General features: G+C 44.9%; 2 protein-coding genes across 2 annotated transcripts in view; one reads left to right on the top strand and one right to left on the bottom strand.

Annotated features, from left to right (window-relative positions):
- Positions 1–14742, top strand: part of LOC113019255 (receptor-type tyrosine-protein phosphatase H-like) — a 423637-nt gene that overhangs the window by 81897 nt on the left and 326998 nt on the right.
- On the bottom strand, positions 34–3239 carry LOC113019286 (carbonic anhydrase 4-like). The gene is made up of 9 exons (XM_026162892.1): positions 3217–3239; positions 2796–2871; positions 2654–2680; positions 2395–2565; positions 1946–2094; positions 1731–1826; positions 1437–1515; positions 1178–1341; positions 34–1074 (listed from the first exon to the last, which is right to left on the bottom strand). Exons 2-9 carry the CDS (start codon positions 2869–2871, stop codon positions 889–891), a joined length of 948 nt encoding a protein of 315 aa, XP_026018677.1. The 5' UTR covers positions 3217–3239; the 3' UTR covers positions 34–888.

Here is a 14742-nt window from a genome sequence, read left to right as displayed (position 1 = left end):
CAAGAATTTATAAAAAGAGAGTAAAGCGGCACAAACATTCACAAAAATTTTTTAAATGCCATTTAAGAAGATCAGGAAAGTCAGTTTTCTTCATGTTGAAGCAATACAGTACAGTGTTAAGGACATAAGCAATGTGCATCACTGATAAACAATTTTTTTTCATCTGAGAAAGTAACACACAAAACCTTCAAAACACGAACTTCATAAAGGAATCGGCATGTTTTCTTTTTTCATTTTGTGGTTTTAGCACAGTGCACCTCAAATGCAGCAGTAGCTGCACTAATGGAGGCAAGAAAGGTTACAATAGTTTAAAATAAATACAAATAACAAAGAAATAAAATCACCATATCCTTCAATCATCAGCTGGTAAACTAAACTAGTTGCATGTGCCAACATCAAGGTATATCATAACGTGTCACCAGATAGCAACACATTCTTATAATGCTGTATTTCATAACCACCAGAACTACACTGTAGATAGTGCAGGTGCATCCCTTTCTCACCCACGCCTAGCTCTGGCAGCTCAACAGAGATGTGGAACATGCCTTAATTGTTCACACCATGTTGGCCTCACAAAATGAAAACTTGTGCATGTCATTGCATAAAGTAAACTTTGCATGCATGAGGTGCGTGCATGCATTCAGACTCAAATCTGATAACAGGTAAGTGCTTTGTCACAGGTAGCCATAATCAAGAGATATTGTTGAGAGATAACATTGGTGCAGAGGTAGCCTTCACCTTTAAAAATTGTTCTTCACACTTTTCGTGATTATGTCAAACACAGAGAGCTACACTAAAAATCAGCAAAGGTCAGTTTTAGTTAAATGGGGGAAAGAGCGAATGTTCTGAAGTGAGGCAACGGGTTGACGATGACGTTCTCTTTCTATTTTAGCTCCAAATCCAGCCCAGTGCAAGACTGAGAAGTAGCAGGCCAAGGGAGAAGCAGGTTGAGGAGGCAGAGGCCCTGACGCTCTGAGTTGACACTGGCTGTGCAGGCTGCAGGCTTCTGTAGACATTTGTCATGAGTTGTGACGTGCTGTTTTCGACACGCACTGTGGTGCTGAAGAGGTCAATCTGGTGATGATATTCCAATTAGCTTCATGAACCACTTATAGACCATCTGTGCTCGCAGCAATGACAATTAAGAGACAGAAGAAAGAAATGAAATAACACCTACCAGATCTTTGCTGACTTTAATTGGTTCCTTAAAAACGGTCCAGACCACCGCCTCATTACAAGTGGGGGTCGTCAAAGATCCAAGGTAGCGGTAATACTTAGTGCGATTCACACCAACGAGCAGGTCGTCCAGGGAAAACCCAGCTGCAATTGAAACTTTCTGGCCTGAAGACAGAAACAAGACCTATATGAAGGAACTATGGGTGACACAATTTAGAGTCAGAAAGAGGAGAGGAGGTTTTCCACAAAAAAAATATCACCTTTTTGTGTGATGTTGGCCAAGTAAGAGGTCAAATTGCGCCAGCTTTCTGGATGGCCAGTTGAATTGCCTGACATTACCTGGAAAAAAAGTATATATATATATATATATATATATATATATATATATATATATATATATATATATATATATATATATATATATATATTATTGTTTTCCACAGCTCAGAAGAGGAAATGACCAACAAGGGACAACACCTCACCAAAATGCAGTGAGGTTGGAATACTGAATAACACAACAGGCATTACATCATCTCGTGCGCTGCTTCTCTTACCTCGATGAAGAAACCAAGAGCTGCGAGTCCGGTGGAGTCTTTGACGGCTAGACTTGTATTCCCATTGTAGGATGACTTGCTGTTCACAATATGCAGCTGGGAAAATACATAAATTCATAAAGATCATACAGATGTTTGCTTGCTTATTTTATTTTATTTACAATTTTAATATGAATTTATCGAAGAAACACAGCAGCATCAAAATAAATCTGTACCTCCATAGGATAGCGCTTTCCATCCACTGTGTGCTCGGAGCCGGGCACAGAGGAGCCGTTGCCCCAGTGCAAGTGGAACTGTAGGCTGTCGTATTGCTCGGACAGGTCCCCTCCTGAAATCTTAACTCCGCTCTTAAGGGTCACTTTGACTGGAAGAAGGTGGAAAAACAAAAACAGAATAAGGTTACATCTAACCGGTGAGGAGTAAGAGGGAATGTTGAGGTGCAAAGGGGGTGCGTTTAGTTGTAGAAAAGAGAAGGGCGCTAAAAATTCCAGTAAGACAAGTTATCTTTATGATGATGATGATGATGATGATGATTATTATTATTATTTTTGTTAAACTAGGTCGAAATATATGTTTTGAAACACAAAGATAAAAAAAAAAAAAAAAAAACACCAACCCACAACAACAAACTTTTGTAAGCACTAAGCCATAAAATCGGGCTCACCTGTGTCGCCAGTATTTTCTATGGATGTTATTGCGGAGGTGTCGTCATACTTTACAAAAGTGAATTCAGTCAGATTGGCGTTCGGTGTGGCAGATGCTGAGACGATGTCAATGGGTGACTGTCGGGTGCCGTTGCAATATTCCGGGGAAATTGTTGACCAGGTTGTGTCATCTATGAGCAGAAAGAACACGTAACGTCACCGAGGAGGGGTCACTCAGTGGGCAACATATAATAGATAATGGAGATATTGGGTACTCACTGCAGGATGGGAGGTGATAACACCAGGCTGGATGAAAAAAGGGGTGAAAAAAACAGGACATTCAGATTCCCATAAGTACAAATTCAGTGTAACAGTGAATTCAAAATATTTCATGAAAAAAAGGCCTTTAGCTAATACACACCTATCGATCCGGATGCGCAGTGAGCGGCGGGTACGAGGACGCACACAGCAAGCGCAGCGACTACAAACAACTTCATCTGAAACGAGCATAAAAGCCACATTGTTTATAATCGCATATATATATATATATATATATATATATATATATATATATATATATATATATATATATATATATATATATATATATATATTAAAATCATCAAAACGAAAATGTAGCTCTTGCAACACAAACATGAATCAATCAATCACACACATATGGAATGACAAATTTACCTATATATAAACTTTGAAAGTTAAATTGCTAAAATTTAAAATGCTACAGTCTGATGTTAGTAGAGAAAAGAATGCAATACATGCATTTTTCAGACTGTAGCCTAATTCTTCCTTCTGTCCAGCTCACCTAAGCTGCAGTGTCTTACCTTTGATGCACCTGTGCGTCCTTTCAGCCTGTTGTCAGATGCAGCTAGCCTCAGCCTCCCTCTTTTTATTCCCTCAGTGCATCCTGCAGCTGGCCGGACACCGCCTCCATGTGACATGTGAGTTGGTCGTTATCCAAAAATTTCCGGAAGTACGATGGAGTATTAGGGCCACATTAAGAAAAAAAATATAGTGTCGATCATTTTGAGAATAAAGTCGATATTTCGAGATTAATAATTCAATTTTGCAGAAAAAAAGGTCGAAAAATTCATTCAAATTCATGATTAATAAGAGGACGTGAAGAGACTGATTGCTAACACAACTTATCAGTGTTTCCCTGGAAACCCAGTAGCCAATTCCCGACAGTATGCATTTTAACATTCATGAGTATTTACGCTTGCCTATTTTGGTCTGCAAGAAATTATTATCTTTTTCTTGTGTTTTTTTGTTGAAAGGTGTGAATGCAGCTTTGAATTTTGGAACTCGATCTATCAATAGTGTAGTTCGTTTTCGATGGCCGTATTTTAATTTTAATTAAATGACATACATTGCAACTAACAAGAATGCTATGCGGGTAATTACACTAACCAGTAATCTGAGATGCGTGTTCTACAGTTTCATCTTCTTGAATGATCCTGCGAGGCTGGTTGAACAATCAAAGCTTTGATTGTTATAGACATATTGGACACAGTAGCCTGCAGGTAATAGCTTCATTCTTCTGTCAAGCCTAATTATTAAAGCCATTCAGTTCATACGTTCATAATTTCATAATTGCTCAGAACTTCTCCGTAAAAAATACTCTTCTTCTTAAACTGGATGAGTTTAAGAGGTTTTTTGTGTTTTATTTGGACACAGCTAATGATGCTGAAGAGAACAGGATCTCCTCTGTTAATTTAGGTGAAATTAAAAATGAAAGGTCTATGAAGCATCTGACGTAGTATATTTAACGGTGGGACATGCCCTGAACACCTCACCCAGGAGCAGTGGCGGTCCTAGCCTGTTTGGCACCTCGGGCTAACACTCCCTCTGGCGCGCCCCCACCCCACCCCCACACACACACATAAAACATATTAACGATTGTACATTAACATAAAACTGCTGTCGAAATTCACCAGAGAAACACACACACACACACACACACACACATGAAGAGAGAGAGAGAGTATGCACCGTATGCAAACAGCTACCAAACAGCCATCATAATTCGTCATACAATGAGAACAGGACAAATCAACAATTGACAATGACTAATTAATATTAAAATCTGTAACATAATATATTGTTTGGAGTTTAGTCTGTTACTGTTACTATTTTTACCATTTCTTTTTGGAGCAACTGTAACCCACATAATTTCCTTAGGGATTAATAAAGTATTCTGATTCTGATTGTTTCAGGATACATGACCTGCCATTATCCAATGACATATTTGCTTACCTCTATCTTTTGCTCGTTTCTCCTCTTCTTTTCTCTTTTTTCTAAACTGAGCACCTGATGGCTTTGAACTTTTCTTGTCCATCTTCCATTGGTTTTAATTTTGAACTCCATTATGAACACCCATTCCCCAACCCGAGGATCACCACAACATAACCTAATAGACCTACACCTTAGTTCACATATTCACTTTGTCTAGGGTTTATTTCTAGGATTTCACACAACCCAGGATTCAAATCATGAATACATAATTTACAACATTATGAATGAAATGTGCTCTATTTGGAAGCAGCAGCCCCCCTCCCCTTTCGACGGGTTGTGTATGAGACTTTAAATCATCAAACTGTAAATTATAAATTTTAAATTGTTATTGATCCCTTTACCCCGAGTCCTAAAGCGTATATTTATTTTCTTACTGTTCTTATATTTATTGTTTGCACTGCTGTAACTGGAGCCTCGTCGTCTCGTCTCTCTATATACTGGACTGTATGTAGCGGAGATGACAATAAAGTTTACTTTGACTTCAGCAGCAAGCAGGCGCACCGAGGGCTCTCGCGCACACTTTCGCGTATAATAATTTCAAAAAAACATCGGTGCAAATTATAAGTCTGTATCATAATGTCTGGTGTTTTCGTGTTTGTTGTTTTGTTTTTATTTTGTTTTATTTTGCGAGTTGGTTATTAGATGCTGCTCCAGCCAGCCAGAGAATCCCCCGCCGCCCCGCCCTCTCCTCCCTGTGCCGCAAGCAGCAGGTGCAGCTCGAAAACGGAGGGCGCCCCAGCAAACGTATGATAGAAAACTGATCGGTGCCTGTACCATTCCCAATATGCGCTGGTTGATGTCGGGGCAGCATGAGTACGAGCAATTTTTATTTTTTTTTTTGTTTTGCTGATGCCCGTGATGCCACCCCCCACCACGATGCCACCCCGGGCAACCGCCCGTGTCTCCCGTATCAAAAACCGCTACTGCCCAGGAGGCATCCTTGTCAGATGCCGCCTCAACTGGCTCCTTTCGACGTGGAGGAGCAGCGGCTCTACTCTGAGCCCCTCCCGAATGGCCGAACTTCTCACCCTATCTCTAAGGGAAAGGCCAGCCACCCTTCGGAGGAAGCCCATTTCCGCCACTTGTGTCCGCGATCTCGTTCTTTCAGGCACTACCCACATCTTTTGATCATAGGGGAGGGTAGGGACGTAGATCGACCGGTAATTTGAGAGCTTCGCTTTTACACTCAGCTCTCTCTTCACCACAACAGACCGGTACAAAGTCCGCATCACTGCGGCTGCCACACCAATCCGTCTATCAATCTCCCGCTCCCTTCTCCCGTCACTCATGAACAAGACCCCTCCACTTGGGGCAGGAACTCATCCCTGACCTCGAGTGGGCCAGGGATGTCAAAGCATCAAACAAAACATCACATTGCCTTCAGCAGTTTGTCTTCTTCCTCTTGTGCATCTTGCTAACATATGTTCCTAGGAGTGTATTGACCCACCCGACCTTAGGCATGATACAAAGGAAAACCTGATTCATCAGATCAAGCCACCTTCTTCCATTGTTCAGTTCTCCAGTGCAGACACTCCCATCAGCAATGTAGGTTCTTTTGGTGGTCTTACATATTTTTGTGTATCCAACCAGCTTTTCATGGTGGTATGAAGTCAGCATATATTGAGTCCAAATTGTTACTGCACAAATCAAGTAATGTAAATGGGTTAGCAACTCTGATATCAACTCTGATAGGTATTCTAATAAATCCTGAAGCTTACTGGGTTTTTTTTTCAGGTGGTGGGGGTGTATCCAGTTTCTGGGCGAGTTGTGAGATTATGACATTTTGAATGCTCACTGCCCATTTTAATGACATACAGTATGATGATGTGGCTTCTTTTAGCTTTTGTTGGACTAAACATGCTTCAACCTGTGCTGGAAATTCTGGTTTGTTCTATTCATGTCACAGCGAGTGAGATGAGCCGTGTGGTAAAATAAAGGAGGATCCAATTGGAGGCACGTGTAAGGGTGAGAAGGTGGTTTATTAAGCACAAAACTAAAAATGGACAAATTGCAAACGGAGGAAGGACTAAACTATACTGGGAACAAACTAAATACAGAACACAAACCTGAACAAGAATGAGAACGAGCAGAGGAGAATGATGATGGACAGCAGGGAGAACACACGGGTGAGACATGGTGGATACACAGGTGGACCAGCAACTACAATGACAGAAGACACGACTTAAATGCACACAGAGAGACACAGCGAGACAAAAAACAAGGAGCACAAGAGTCCAAATCAGTCCAAAAACGTAAGAAAACAGTCCAACACAAAACAAGACCATTCATGAGTCCAAGAACACAGGAAAACAGAATCAAAACCAAAAACCAAACCAGAGCTCAACAAAAGTCCGTGAAAAGTTCAGGGGGTCGACCCGGGGGTCGACAACACAAGGACCAAGACAGTTCTGGATACCGGCCGTGCGGACAGCAACTGTGACGACGGGCAAACAGTTCTGGGGGCCAACCGTGCACAAGGCAACGGCGGCGGTGCAGACAAAACCAATCAGGAGGCCGGCCACTTGGAAGGCAGTGGCGGCCACTGAGCAGGTCCGGAGGCCGGCCGCGAAGCCAGTGGTGGCGACAAACTCTCTCCGGAGGCCGGCCTTGATGGCCATAACGCCCAACTAGAGGCCTGGAACAGGACGAGCCGGGTCCAATGACGGTGTGGCAACCGCGGGACCAGACGAGGCGGGACCAGGTGTGTTCACTTACATCTTCAACAAGTCCCTGGCGAAGTCTGTGGTCCCCACATGCTTCAAAAGATCCACCATCATCCCTGTGCCCAAGAACAGCAAACCCTCATCCCTGAACGATTACCGGCCAGTTGCACTGACCTCGGTAGTAATGAAGGTGTTTGAGAGGCTGCTGAAGAACATCATCTCCTCCTCCATCCCAGACACCACAGATCCGCTGCAGTTCGCCTACAGATCCAACAGATCCACAGAGGATGCCATCGCCCACGTCCTACACACCACTCTCAGCCATGTGGACAAGAAACAGGGTAACTATGTGCGAATGCTGTTTGTTGATTACAGTTCAGCGTTTAACACAATAGTGCCCTGCAGACTGTTCACAAAGCTGAGGGATCTGGGACTTAACAGCCGTCTGTGTGCATGGGTGTTGGACTTCCTCACTGGCAGAACTCAGGTGGTGAGGGTGGGCAGGTGCTTCTCCAACAGCATCACCATCAGCACAGGAGCACCTCAGGGATGTGTCCTCTCGCCACTGCTCTACTCCCTCTACACTTCAGACTGTGTGGCCACCCATGGCTCCAACACCATTGTGAAGTTTGCTGACGACACAGTGGTGTTGGGTGCCATCTCCAACAACGATGAGGCGGCCTACATGGATGAAGTGAAGAATCTGGCATCGTGGTGCCAGGACAACCACCTCCAGCTGAACGTCAGCAAGACCAAGGAGCTGGTGGTGGACTTCAGAAGGAGTCAGCACAGGGACCACAAGCCCATTATCATCAATGGAGCTCCAGTGGAGAGGGTGCAGTCCTTCAAGTATCTTGGTGTCCACATCTCCTCAGACCTGACATGGGCTGCCCACATTCAGGTCCAGACCAAAAAGGCTAGGCAGCGCCTGTATCACCTACGACAACTGAGGAAGTTCAGGGTCTCTCCAAAGATCCTCAGGATTTTTTATACAGGCGCTGTGGAGAGCATCCTCACACAGAACATGACATCGTGGTTTGGGAACAGCTGTGTGAAGGACCAAAAAGCTCTCCAGAGAGTGATCCGCACAGCAGAACGCTGCTGCAGGATTGCTCTCCCCCCGCTTCAGGACACCTACACCAGGAGATGCCGGACTAGAGCAGCGCAGATACTGAAGGACCCGTCCCATCCTGGCAACAAACTGTTCCAACTTCTGCAATCTGGTAGAAGGTTCCGCATCTTCCGGGCAAGGACAGAGAGACTCAAGAGGAGCTTCTACCCCCAAGCCATCCGTGCCCTAAACACACACACACACCCGCTCACATCATCTATAATTGACTGAGACAGGACTCTTCCAGACACTAAACCAAGGCACAATGTACATTTCAATTCCTTTAATTTTAAATATGTTTATATTGTCTATTCTGCAAAATAGTCAGATGTCTATTCATATTAATGTACAGAATTCACCTGCTTGCTGCTACTACTGCACATTCACCCAATGTATATACTACATATATATATATATATATATATATATATATATATATATATATATATATTATATGGATATAATGTTCTTCCTCTACACCCCCCCGCCCCCCCCCCCCCCCCCCAATTTTTTTGCACATGTCGAGGAGCGTGTCAGGCTACATTTCACTGTGTGTTATACTTGTATAACTATGCATGTGACAAATAAAGAACCTTGAACCTTGAACCTTGAACCAGACGAGGCTGGAGCAGACGAGGCTGGAGCAGATGAGGCTGAAGCAGACAAGGCAAAAGCAGACGAGGCAGGACCAGACGAGGCAGGACCAGACGAGGCTGAAGCAGACGCTGAAGCTGGACCAGGCAAAGGCAAGGCTGAAGCTGGGCCAGGCAAAGGCGAGGCTGAAGCTGGACCAGGCGAAGATGAAGTCACGGAGGCTGGACCAGACGTGGATGAAGACATGGAGACTGGATCAGGTGTGGATGAAGACATGGAGGCTGGACCAGGCGTGGATGAAGACACGGAGGCTGGACCAGGCTTGGATGAAGACACAGAGGCAGGACCAGGCGTGGATGAGGCTGACACTGCAGGCGTGGATGAGGCTGACACTGCAGGCGTGGATGAGGCTGACGCTGCAGGCATGGATGAGGCTGACGCTGCAGGCGTGGATGAAGACACTGTGGAACCTGACGGCAGGGTGGCGGCTGCGGAACCTGACAGTGGCGATGCTGCAGGCGATGATGCTGCAGGCGATGATGCTGCAGGCGATGATGCAGCAGGCGGTGATGTGGATGCAGCAGGCGGTGATGTGGATGCAGCAGGCAGTGATGTGGATGCTGCAGGTGGTGAGGCTGCAGGCAGTGATGTGGATGCTGCAGGTGACGGTGTAGAAGTCACAGGGGATGATTCAGCAGGTGACGGCTGAACAGACTTCCCCGGACCATCAGCTGACATGAGGATGTGCTGGCTGGGTCGTCCAGGACCCCCACAAGACGAGGCGTGGTGCTGGTTGGGCTCCTCGGACCCACCAGCTAACTTGGCTTGAAGCTGGATGGGTGACTCGGGCCCTCCAGCAGACAAGGCATGATGCTGGCTGGGTTCACCTGAACCCCCAGCTGACGAGACCAGGGGCTGGCTGGGTTCTCCCAAACCCCCAGCTGACGTGGCTTGAGGCTGGACGGGCTCCTCGGGCCCTCCAGCTAACTTGGCCTGAGGCTGGACGGGTGGCTTGGGCCCTCCAGCTGACAAAACTTGAGGCTGGCTGGGTTCTCCCAAACCCCCAGCTGACGTGGCTTGAGGCTGGACGGGCTCCTCCGGCCCTCCAGCTGAGATATAGACGGCTGAACGGGTCCTTCTGACCTTCCAGCAGAGGACGGAGGCAGAAGGGCGAACTCACTGGAGCTCTCAGCAGGGGATGACAGCTGAGACTGCTCAGTAAAGTTCCCCAGTGAAGCTGCTTGTGTTGGTGTCTTGACCTCTAGAGGTCCAGAGTTGGCTGGTGACTGACACCCAGCCTCTGGGGAGGCCCTAGAGGAAGCAACTGTCTCTGAGATGGCCAGCTTAAATGAACCGGCAGATGTAATGATGAAGTGTGTCCCCTGCTTGTAATTATGATGGTGACTGAATGAATGAGTGGGTAGGCTGCTGAGCTCGTGGCAGCTGAGCTATAGGCAGCGGAGACTGTTGTAGTGGAGGCGTGATAGGTGGTGGAGTGGCTGACTGAACTGCGGGCAACTTTACAGACTTGATGTTTGACTGGGGTGAAAGTGAGGACGGGACAATATGGTCAGAAAACCCTGTTTCAGAAAGGTTTATTGCTTTCCCTGAAGGAGCTGCTGGAGACAAAAAAGCTTCCCTAACACTTAAATTCCCTATGTTCATAGTGCAAGGCTCAGCTACTCCGGGCATGGAAACAACAGCGTGATCGCAGTCATTAACACGACACGTTGGCTCAACAAAGGCAGTCTTAGGAGCAATGACCATGGGTGAGACAGAGAAATCCTTGTTATTTTCCGAGGAGACACAAAAAATAGCTCCTGAAAAAATAAACCTAGCACCTGAGTCAGAAGGAACAGAAAGAGTGTCCATTTCACTCACCACAGTCGGTGACCCAGAACCGTGACAATTCATTGAAGGAAACAATGTAAGTTTGTAGTTTTGATACATCAAAATATCTGATGTAAACTTCCGTATTTTGTTTCCAGAGAGTTTTGAGATTAAATGTGTGTTGCTTACTAGTGAATGTTTGAATGCATCCTTTTAAAGCTGCAACACTCAGCTACCTCAGTCACTTCCCGTGTGTTTTTTGTGTGTATATCACTCATATATGGAAGTGTTGTGGTGTACATATGCCATTCAGATTTGAAGAGAGGTTATTTTTACATGTTGTTTTGTTTTTGATCTGTTGGACTAAAAAAATCCACAGGATGTTGATGTGTCTTTAAGTGGTAAACCTTTTCCATTTAGTTTCCTAACAAGAAATTAGGAGGAAGCAAGCAACAGGGGAATGCTAGAAATTTAGACTCTTTGGTGAAAGAAAGTTTGCAAGTAAAAGTTGCAATACTAAGATGATCAGGTTTACATTTTGATGAGATACAAAAATCTTATGAAAATTCAATACTGCTATAATTTGATCCTGAGATTTACCATAAAGGAAGTCCTGTGTTTAAAAAACAACAACAAAAAACAAAACAAAACAAATGGGCTTTTTAAAAAAAAAGAATTAAAAAAGACTATCGTTATTAATCCCCCAAATAAAGAAACAATGCAAAAGAGATACAGTCAGAACATTCCTTCCTTGTACTGTTGAGTATATTCTGTATTAAAAGATTATAAGGACATTCTCTCACGTCATCTTGGTGGCTGTTTATGTTCCTCCCTCTGCTAACCCCACAGCTGCATGTGACACTATCCACTCTGCCATAGCCTGGTTACAGACTCAGCACCCGAGTGCCTTTATTGTAATCTCGGGTGACTTCAACCATGTATCACTGGACAATACACTACCAACATTCAGACAATATGTGGACTGTCCGACCAGGGGAGAAAAAATTCTAGACCTACTGTATGCTAATGTCAAGGATGCATACAGCTCCTTCTCCCTCCCCCCACTTGGTAGGTCAGATCATAACCTGATTCACCTCACCCCCCGCTATGTGCCAATTGTGAGGAGGGAACCTGATCAATCGTGTCTACACCCATCTGGACCAGCCGGCGAGCACTGTGAGGGTCATGTCTTTCGACTTTTCCAGTGCTTTCAATACCATCAGGCCGACCCTCCTGGGTGATAAGTTAGCAGCGATGCAGGTGGATGCTTCTCTGGTGTCCTGGATTGTTGATCACCTGACAGGAAGACCACAATATGTACGTCTCGCAAAGTGTGTGTCTGACAAGGTAATCAGCAACACAGGGGCACCACAGGGGACTGTCCTCTCCCCCTTCCTCTTCACCCTCTACACCACAGACTTCAGCCACTGCACAGAGACCTGCCATCTTCAGAAGTTTTCTGATGACTGCGCGGTGGTTGGATGCATCAGCAGGGATGATGAGACAGAGTACTGGGCTGTGGTCGACTCCTTTGTCACGTGGTGTGAGCAGAATCATCTGCAGCTCAACGTGGCAAAGACCAAGGCACTGATCGTAGACTTCAGGAAGACCAGGAAACACTTGACCCCTGTTTCAATCCAGGGGGTCAGTGTTGACATTGTAGAGGACTATAAATACCTTGGAATAAACATTGACAATAAACTGGACTGGGCTAAAAACACCACAGCACTTTACAGAAAGGGCCAGAGTCGTCTCTATTTTTTGAGGCGACTGAGGTCCTTCAACATTTGACAGAAAGTGCTCAGGATTTTCTATGAGTCTGTTGTGGCCAGTGCGATCCTCTATGCTGTTGCATGCTGGGGGAGCAGGCTGAGGGTAGCAGATGCCAACAGACTCGATAAACTGATCCCTTAGGCCAGTAATGTTGTGGGGATGGAGCTGGGCTCCCTCAAGGTGGTGTCGGAGAGGCGGATGTTGTCCAAGATAAAGACAATGTTGGATAACACCTCCCACCCACTCCATGATATGCTGGTCAGTCAAAGGAGCACGTTCAATGAGAGACTGAGAGTACCGAAAAGCACCACTGAACGACACAGGAAATCTTTCCTGCCTGTGGCCATCTCCCTGTACAACGCATCCACTTAACACACTGTTTACTGCTATAGCTACACATGTTTCTTTTTCAGCTATTTATTAATAAGTGACTTTATGTACATATATATATATATATATATATATATATATATATATATATATATATATATATATATATATATATATATATATATATATATATATATATATATACAGTGGGGCAAAAAAGTATTTAGTCAGCCACCGATTGTGCAAGTTCCCCCACTTAAAATGATGACAGAGGTCAGTAACTTGAACCAGAGGTACACTTCAACTGTGAGAGACAGAATGTGAAAAAAAAATCCATGAATCCACATGGTAGGATTTGTAAAGAATTTATTCGTAAATCAGGGTGGAAAATAAGTATTTGGTCACCTCAAACAAGGAAAATCTCTGGCTCTCACAGACCTGTAATGTCTTCTGTAAGAAGCTTTTCTGTCCCCCACTCGTTACCTGTATGAATGGCACCTGTTTGAACTCATCATCTGTATAAAAGACACCTGTCCACAGCCTCAAACAGTCAGACTCCAAACGCCGCCATGGCCAAGACCAAAGAGCTTTCGAAGGACACCAGGAAAAGTATTGTAGACCTGCACCAGACTGGGAAGAGTGAATCTACAATAGGCAAGCAGCTTGGTGTGAAAAAATCAACTGTGGGAGCAATCATCAGAAAATGGAAGACATACAAGACCACTGATAATCTCCCTCGATCTGGGGCTCCACGCAAGATCTCATCCCGTGGGGTCAAAATGATCATGAGAACGGTGAGCAAAGATCCCATAACCACACGGGGGGACCTGGTGAATGACCTGCAGAGAGCTGGGACCAAAGTAACAAAGGTCACCATCAGTAACACACTACAACGGCAGGGAATCAAATCCCGCAGTGCCAGACGTGTTCCGCTGCTGAAGCCAGTGCATGTCCAGGCCCGTCTGAAGTTTGCCAGAGAGCACATGGATGATACAGCAGAGGATTGGGAGAATGTCATGTGGTCAGATGAAACCAAAGTAGAACTTTTTGGTATAAACTCAACTCGTCGTGTTTGGAGGAAGAAGAATACTGAGTTGCATCCCAAGAACACCATACCTACTGTGAAGCATGGGGGTGGAAACATCATGCTATGGGGCTGTTTTTCTGCCAAGGGGACAGGACGACTGATCCGTGTTAAGGACAGAATGAATGGGGCCATGTATCGTGAGATTTTGAGCCAAAACCTCCTTCCATCAGTGAGAACTTTGAAGATGAAACGAGGCTGGGTCTTCCAACATGACAATGATCCAAAACACACCGCCCGGGCAACAAAGGAGTGGCTCCGTAAGAAGCATTTGAAAGTCCTGGAGTGGCCTAGCCAGTCTCCAGACCTCAACCCCATAGAAAATCTGTGGCGGGAGTTGAAAGTCCGTGTTGCTCGGCGACAGCCCCAAAACATCACTGCTCTCGAGAAGATCTGCATGGAGGAATGGGCCAAAATACCAGCTACTGTGTGTGCAAACCTGGTAAAGACCTATAGTAAACGTTTGACCTCTGTTATTGCCAACAAAGGTTATGTTACAAAGTATTGAGTTGTATTTTTGTTATTGACCAAATACTTATTTTCCACCCTGATTTACGAATAAATTCTTTACAAATCCTACCATGTGGATTCATGGATTTTTTTTTCACATTCTGTCTCTCACAGTTGAAGTGTACCTCTGGTGCAAATTACTGACCTCTGTCATCATTTT

The sequence above is a fragment of the Astatotilapia calliptera genome, chromosome 3 (genome assembly GCF_900246225.1).
Source record: "Astatotilapia calliptera chromosome 3, fAstCal1.2, whole genome shotgun sequence".
Taxonomy (NCBI): domain Eukaryota; kingdom Metazoa; phylum Chordata; class Actinopteri; order Cichliformes; family Cichlidae; genus Astatotilapia; species Astatotilapia calliptera.
Note: the sequence above shows the minus strand (reverse complement) of the source record. Positions and strands in the feature narration are given on the sequence as shown.

What these genes read in the sequence shown, in the direction of transcription:
- LOC113019286 (XM_026162892.1), bottom strand. Translation starts at nt 2,871, where the DNA reads ATGAAGTTGTTTGTAGTCGCTGCGCTTGCTGTGTGCGTCCTCGTACCC. An exon ending in AGAAAATACTGGCGACACAG is followed by an intron (nt 2,095 to 2,394) that starts GTGAGCCCGATT and finishes ACCTTCTTCCAG; the next exon opens with TCAAAGTGACCCTTAAGAGC. An exon ending in CTCTTGGTTTCTTCATCGAG is followed by an intron (nt 1,516 to 1,730) that starts GTAAGAGAAGCA and finishes CTTTTTTTCCAG; the next exon opens with GTAATGTCAGGCAATTCAAC.